Below are 8,324 nucleotides of genomic sequence, written 5' to 3' on the forward strand. Positions count from 1 at the left end.
AACCATAGTTGTAAAACTCTTGCTCAGTTGTTGATGAGGTCAAAGAATCCTACCTCTTGTATATATTACATATATGCAGTAGGGCCTAAATCACACTGTTCTGACAAGATCACTCACATTTATTTTACTCACAATTTTTAACTTAAATATGTACATGCATCCTCCCAACACACACAGTGACATTATTGGTGCTGCTACATTCAGTATACTAAATTATAACAATTCACACTTTATTTGCAACATATGAGATTTTTTTTAATGGCTGATCAGAGAACATGCTGTATTTTTCATGACAATAGATTGCAACTTTCTGTCTTGCTACAGCAGCGCAGCTCTTATTAGTCTCCTGAACAATTTGTTCTGATAAACCCGTTTACATAGATTTTTTTTTTAAAATATATGTTTGTGTATTGTGCACATTTTAAGTCTTATATAAAGGGGTGCAATTTCAGATACATGGAAGCTGTCACATCAGCCCCTGGTAGGCAAACGAAAAGCAACTGTATCCTTGAGCTCTCTATTAAAAGCCAAGTTGAACAGCAATATATTTAGAATGGTGATTATGCCAGATAAGGATCAATGTTTTTCTGCTTTGTAAGGAAAGAATTTTTGAAATCATAACTGCAGAGTTTTTAAGCTGTTATCTTTGAGATCCTTCTTGTAATTTACTCCAGCAGGGTGTACAGTTTGTGGCACAACTAAGTTCTGGAATGATTACATGTGAAATCAAAGCACTTTCTTGGCCTTACTTATCACGAAAGAACGTCGTTATTTTAAAAGTCTGCAAAAAATGCAAATGTGACTAATCCAATTTGGGATAACAGAAAACCAGTGTTTACTGCATTTTAATGTTTGAGATTTGGGTGAAATTATTACAGCTGTGCAAAAAAGAGATATTTCATTTTGTGGAGGATTTTGATATTTCAAAATTCGGTTTCATTCTGATTTGGAACAAAACCCAAATATTTAGCAATTCTCTGCGACAAGGAACGGAACTCTGCCTGCTAAGGAGCTGAACCCAGAGAAGCTCTAGAGTCTTCAGTTCCACAGCAAACAACACTTTTTTAATTTTGCCAAATGACCAATTCTGATGATAATTTCTAGAGCTGGTTGAAAATAAATGTTTCAAGAAATATTAAATTAAAATGTATATTTTTTAGTGGTAACTTTATTCTTTCTGGCACTAGATGGTATGTTACATTGCATAAAAACATACACCCACCACTTACTGATCAGGATTGTTCACTTGGGCATGACTGCAAGAGTTAACTCGACATTTGTAAAAACTCCGGTCAACATAAGGGGACTGAGTTTGCAAACCCACACTTGTATTTGCAGCCCATGTTTATGGCAGTAGACACATTGTGATCAGGACCAGCGTCAATCTAGCTCAAGTGATTTGCATCTTCAGAAAAGGATATGGTAACCAAGGGTGAAATCTTGGTTCCATTGACTTCAGTAAGGCCAAGATTTCATCCCATAATTTTCCTTCCTGATTGAGACTCTCAAAATCAGCATTAGGGAGAGCTTTGCCTTTTCCTACCAGTCCAGAGTTGTAACTGCTGTATGTGTATCCACTTGAAGGGACCAGCCTGAAACAGAAACCCATCATTTTCAATTGATTTCAGTTAACAAAATTAAGTAGGCATCTCAGAATGGATTGTTTCAATTGATACATACCAGTGACCATCCCTGCATGTGGAAAGGTCCCATCTGGGAAAGAAAATCAACTAAAGACTATTCAAATTTCTGTCATGTTAGAGGAAAGGCAAATTGCCCCCTCATGAGACATTTGGAAACAGCTCAGTTGGTGGCTGAGAGAGAGAGAGAATGTGGACTTCAACCTGAAAAGCAGGGGAAGAAACAGCAGAAAAGCATTTTCCCCACATAAGATGCTGACTCTAGCTTGATTATCAATCTCCAGTGTAAATGTTCTTTTGGTAACATACTTAATAAAACACCGACAATCCTCCTCCGATTGAATAGTCTCCAAGAGAGACTGACAGACAGAGAACTGTATTTTGGAGAAAAAAATATGTACCTGTTAAAGGAAAAATAGCTTTGTACATGAAATGAGATTGGGTACTAATATGCGTTGTGTTGGGAGCTATGTGAAACAAGCTTGTCTTTAAAAACAAGCCAGCTAGCTGTAATTGGTTACGGAATGAAGGGGTGTTTTCTTCCTCTTGCAGGCTATGGGTGTTTACCTGTATGGAGAATTAATGGTGAATGAAGATGCAAAACAGCAGGAACTTGCCTATAAATGCTTTGCTGCAACACAAAAACAAATGGATGTGTCCTCAGCCAAAGTGGTGGCAGAGATGTTATTCTGAAGAGGTGATTTTTCTTGATTAAAGTATTTAATTCTCAACCTGCTCTTTAGTGAGAGAATATGCACAGCGCAGTAAATAAACTCTGGCTCAATGTAGAATTTGCTGATATTCAGCTCGAAGAATCACTCATTAAATTTCTTGCATGTTTTTTTCCCCCACACCATTGCTGGAGCAACGGATCATTGATGCACAAGGGATCTAGTTGAGGAGCACGGAGAAGAGAGGTTTTTGTACTAAGACACATCTACATTTACAACACTTCTTAAACATGGCTGCACTCACACCTGCAAATAGAAAATGTGAAATGAACTTGCTAGGGGATGGCAATTACTGGAGTTGTTTAACAAAATCTGTGTCCACATGAGGCATTGAACTCATACACTTACAAACTAGTTGTCCAGCGTGGTTCTGGATTCAAATTAGTGTGGCTTACATGCTTTTGAGTATTTTGTGTGAGATAGGTAAGATTAGTGTTGGTTATGCTAGGAAGTACCTGTTTATAAAGATATGCTAATGACTGTAACATAAAGATAAACATTTTATAGCTTTTTTGATTTGCTTCTGGTTCTACTTGAAATTAGTGGCTAAGGGACAAAAGTAGAAGTCATCTCACTAAACATGGGTGAAAAAAAGCAAAATTGCAAGTAAAGTATAATCACATCGATGAAAGACATTATATAAACTGGCTTTTTACACCAAATACTATATAGATAGTGACATATTCCCTTCTTTCGTCCTATTTGAATATCCTGAGATTACTTTATGGTGTTTGTACATGCATGTTTAACCCATAGTCAATTAGGTTTGGTATGAAGATCCTTTCCAGTACAGCATACCGCAGATTTTTGTGTAATGATATAAGCCATCTGACAGCCTGTTTTCCTCGGTTGTTCACATAACTTTACAGTTGATTTGTGGTAACACAATTCAGACAACGACTTAGCAAAAACATTGCTCAGTATTTGGTACTGAACAGGACCCCTTGATTCGTCTTCCCTTCAAACCTGTACAGGTAGGCAATGCTTAAAATTAGGCTCCATTTGCGTTTGTGGCATTTATTTTATTTATATGGACTAGGAGAGTGGTTTTCAATCAGGGGTCTGTGAGCCCTTTCAGGGGAGCTGCAGCACCCCATGGCTCAAACCCGGTGCCCCGTCCCCTAGCGCTGAAGCTGGCGACCCCTCCACCCCAGCCAGGAGTGGTGGGGGGCTGAAGGTGGCAGCCCCTGTCCCAAAGCTGGGAGCGGCGCAGGGCTGTGCCCCCCGCTGCCCCTACACAGCCCCTAGCTCCCCCTTGCCTGCACCCTGAGCGGTTTTCAAACTTTGAATTGAGTCATCCGCCCCCCCCCCCCCCCCAAGTTATTTTTTTGGTTGCATTCCCCCACAGCCCAGACAGGCAGGGTGGTCTTGGTGCTCCCTCCCTGGACCCTGCTATGCGGAGCTGGCTTGAACCCCCCCAGCCCTTGCCCCCCTAAATAGAAGTAAAACTATACCTATGGGGAGCACTGAGTTCCCCAGTATTTTCACTGTATATGTCCTAATCAAGGGGTTCTCAACCTTTTTCTTGCTGAGGTCCCCTTCAACATGCTATAAAAACAAGCTATTTATGAATAGCACTGTTCTTCTGGTACATAGACAGTGACTATATGCCTATGCCTGCCAAGAAAACTGTGGTGGGTTTGGAATAGGCTTAGTGCCAGCATACCAGTTATTGGGTGGTGATGGTGGGGGGGGGGGTGTCTAAAACAGGTAGCAGACCAACTACAAAATGTTTGCATGCATAGTCATGTTCAGATCATCAAGGCTGAGAAACACCTACTGAACCCCAAACAAAAAAACACTATTAACAGCTGAGCCTATTTGTAATGGTTTCAAATGTTTTTAACGGCACCAAGGGCCAGAAATATGCAGTTAGAATGGTTTGGTCTGCTGCAATATATGGTGTTCTCTACCAAGAGTCTCTTAAATACCTAGGGGAGTTTTTACAACTCCGTTGGTGATTGCCTTTGTGTAACTTTCCTATGCTAGTTACTTCATGTGTCCTATAACCAGCTTGGTTCTGACGGGTGATCTAAATAAAATTATTTAATCAGCTACCTGAAGGAGATGAGATCTTAAAGATATTGTCACAGAAAGTGTTTAAGATACCAGATTTACAATCGTTGTTGTTTTAAACCTGATGGTGTGATGGGAGAGAGACTACACAAGTGTCCCTTAATGTTGTGGCTGTTTGGGTTCCTGGCATGCTGATTTGTGATTTAAGATTAAAATCACATTGCCAGGGATTACCACATAACCGTGACTGTGCCTCCTATTATGAAAATCGTATCTCCCATATGCATTGGAATCCTCTACAAAAAAAACTCAAACAAAAGGAGAAAATGCACCATTGAAGACCTTCATCTGATCTTTGGGACGAAGACCTCTCTAACAAGGTGCAGAGCTTAGCTGATTGGTGAACAGTGATTGATTTCCTCTTTGTTCACAGTGGCTAAGTTCTGCACCTGAAGAGGTGGTGAGATGGGAAACTTCTTAAAAGTCAACCTACCCAGGGGCCAAGTAGTTTGCTGGCTGAGGTACACAGTGGGTTGGGGTATAGTTTTATAGTGTGTGTGAAATCTAGCTTGCAGAGCATAAGAGATGGTAGAGACTTGGAAAAGAACAGATTTTCCTGTCAAGAATGTAAGAAATGCACTGTAAACTATCAGGTTTGGCTACAAGCAAAGAAGCAGTTAATAAGTCTGAAAAATTTATACATATTGTAATGTAATCTCGATGCTTTTCTAAAAGTTGGAGACAAATATGTTGTTTGTTCTAAACCAACTTAAGTCTGTAAAGCTATGCTTTATAAAGTTTTAGCCAGTGATTTCTCTATGCTTATTGCTTAGCAATATGTATTGTTTGCAGGAAATGATTTTTTACGGCTGCTGCTGTTCCAGATTGTTGATGGACCCGTCCTCCGGTGCCTACTGAGCTGATATCAGTTCTGATTTTACATACTGGCTCAGTTCAGCAGGAACAGGAGTCGAGCCCTAAAGCAAAAAGATGTGCCTATGAAAAGTGTAACTTTTTCTGTCTGAAATCAAATCTAGTACCGATTGTGATACTGTGCTTTTGAACACACGAGGTGTTCTAAGGAAGAAAAGCTTCCTCACTAGTGTGTAGAGAACTCCTGGGTTTTTTCTTTTTTCTTTTAGTAGGACACACACAAGGTATGTAGTTAGTTACACAGTCTGCTTGTATCACTATTTTCACAAGCCTTGCTAACATTTTAAATTGGGGGAGCTTGTTTTCACTTCAGCTCTTCCCAACAAATTGTCTTGTCCCCTCGGACTGATATTCTAATGGCCATAGCACCAAAGTAGAGTGAAACTGTAGGCATCTACAGTGTGACTCTGCCTTATGGTAATAATAGGAGTAACTTTGCTCCTGCATTGTGGGAAGACTAGTTAACACTTCTAAATTACATTGGGAGACCTGTGACAGAACACATGACAGTCACATGACTATTAAGTAATTCCCATTCATAACTGTATTACTATAAATACCAGGCCAGATGATCACATGGTGTAACTCAGCTCCATTGAGCTATGTAGATTTACACCAGCTAAGCATCTGGCCCTTAATTATATTTCAAAACTTACTGTTTGTAACCTAAAGAGGGAACCTCCCCCCCACCCTTTGAAAAAAATGGGACAGTTAAGAATATACAGAGAGCTTTTACAAGCATTCCTTTAAGGTGACACTGTTATAAATTTTACTACTGCTTCCCTTGCAGGAGAGATCACAGAAAAAAATCTTAATATATCTAGTACTAAATCCTGGTAGTACTAGGATTTCATTGAACCTGGTAGACATCAAAGGAAGGATTATGTGCCTGCTAAAATAATCAGCTGACAAACATTTACCTCTTAGTATTTATCTTTTCAAGGGCTTTTTGCTACCAAGCATATAAGAAAAAAGCACCAACTGCTCCCCATCCCTAAAAAAAGGATATTATTGTGGTTCCAGCTCGTTACCTAGCACAAGCCACTTGCTGACCCTTATTGTTGTTAAGATTCATTGTATGGTGTTATGACAATTCTGTATTGCAAATACCAAAACAACTTATGTCCACATACAAAAAGGTGTTGAGAAGAGACCTGTTGATTTGAAGAAACACTTTAGCAAAGGGGCATCGCTGACATTAGACTAGGTTTCACACCAAGCACAGCAAACTGCATGAAAGTCTCTGCCATGCCATGGCAATTAAGTGGATTTCTTGGAGAGACTTCTTTGCTGGTCTACTCTACCATCCCAAGGGAGGTTTAGATCAAGGGTGAGGGTTGTTCTGAATGTATTTGGTATAAAGATCCTAATCTAAAAGACTAGAAGAAATTTAGTTATTTTAGTCATGGAGTTGACTGGACTGAAAACAATTGTCACTAGAAGCAGGATTGGTTTTCTTTATGACTATATATACTTTCCATTACTAAAAACTTTTTTCTCCCTATGTGACGCTTCATTTGTATTGTAGAGGCATCAAATGTAACTCCTCTCTATGCAAAGACTACTGGAGTGGATGCACCCAAAATCGATCTTTTCATGGTACTGGACCCTTAAAAATGGGGGGGGGTGAAGGAGGAGTTGGGCAAATATTTACCTTGTAAAATATTGTCCCACAATTTATTTTTATAAATTTTATATTTATAAAAATAAATTGTGTGTGGTTTAACTATTTTAGCATTATAAATGTACTAATGTGCCTAAGCGCTAAGCAATGGAAATAATCTTTTACTGTAAAGGAGAAATAGAAACTACTTAAAAATGAGTTAGTTAATGAGTATTGATGGAAATAAATTCAACACAGTGGGGGAATTAAAAAAAACCCTCTTGCACAAAGCCTATGAACAGTGCTCTGCTGGTAACTGATTCAGTAGTGTGCTCAAACACAATGGAGCATAGCTACTCTTTCCCCTACATTCTCTGTACCACACCAATATTCAGAAGCACATTTTTAGTTACCTGGGTTATATTTAGTCAGCAATTCAGATTCTGTCTTTTAAATGCAATAAGAATTAGGAAGCTGTCTAATAGCATGCTGAGTTACTGCAATGGCTTCTAATATAGTTTCCCCCACAGAGGTAGTGACTAAGGGATCCTATTCATAAAAGAGCTATGCCCCATTTCACAGGTTTTCTGCAGAGGCCAGTAAGGGAGAACAAGTACAAATACTCATTCTTCGTGCTTTCATTGTGTAAGGGGAAATAATTCAGAGCTGAATAAGGCACTCAGAGGATAAACATGAATCAATCATCAGTCCTAGAAAGTTTGCATCCAATAATAATAATAAAAGTAAATTGCAAACTAAAAGTGTTTTGACCCTTGCTTGGTTTTTCCTACTTGCTTTTGATATTGGAAATATCAACTTTACTTATCTCTCTTTGCTGGAGGGTCTTACCCAGGTATTAAGAGGCTCTGACTGTGATGTCATATGAACTGCAGCTTTCCCTGCCACCAGCTGAGGAAAAGAGGGGGCAACATAAGAATTAGTTGGGGGTGAAAGAACTGCAGCACATTTTATCGCTTCCTCTGACATTACACTTCATGTCCTCTAAACATCTCACCCAGAACCAAGCAGGAAGTGACAACCTGTTGTTTCAAAAGCAATCCAAAATAGATATTGTTTTGGGGAAACAAGTTAGATTATACAACAGGACAAGGACAAAACATTTTTTTCCCTTACAGTTCACCTTAGGGTGGAACTGGCAAGCCACTTAATGGGCAAACTGAGATACAGAGCAGAGGATTTGGAGCAAGGGGGAAGGGTCACATTTTAGCCCATCTAGTAGGAAACTGATATTCACAACAATGCTGTAGTGACTGAGGCCAAGCTACAATATCAGTAAAAGTCAGCGTAACAAAAAAATGCCCACAACCATGGCCTTGCAAATAAAACATATTCCCCCCCACCCACATCGATAGATCTGATTGTAGACGTAACAGAGTATTT

General features: G+C 39.3%; 1 protein-coding gene across 5 annotated transcripts in view; it reads left to right on the top strand.

The window, feature by feature from the left end:
* Positions 1-3,613, top strand: part of AOPEP (aminopeptidase O (putative)) — a 310,109-nt gene extending 306,496 nt beyond the window's left edge. For all 5 annotated transcript variants that reach the window (XM_029911714.1, XM_029911718.1, XM_029911717.1 and 2 more), the window contains one exon: positions 2,193-3,613. In XM_029911714.1, the coding sequence (XP_029767574.1) occupies positions 2,193-2,333 (141 nt within the window). In that variant the 3' untranslated portion in view covers positions 2,334-3,613. The remainder of the gene's footprint in view (positions 1-2,192) is intronic.
* Positions 3,614-8,324: the final 4,711 nt, after the last annotated feature.

Source organism: Terrapene carolina, unplaced genomic scaffold (genome assembly GCF_002925995.2).
Source record: "Terrapene carolina triunguis isolate 2854851 unplaced genomic scaffold, T_m_triunguis-2.0 Scaffold113, whole genome shotgun sequence".
Lineage (NCBI taxonomy): Eukaryota > Metazoa > Chordata > Testudines > Emydidae > Terrapene > Terrapene triunguis.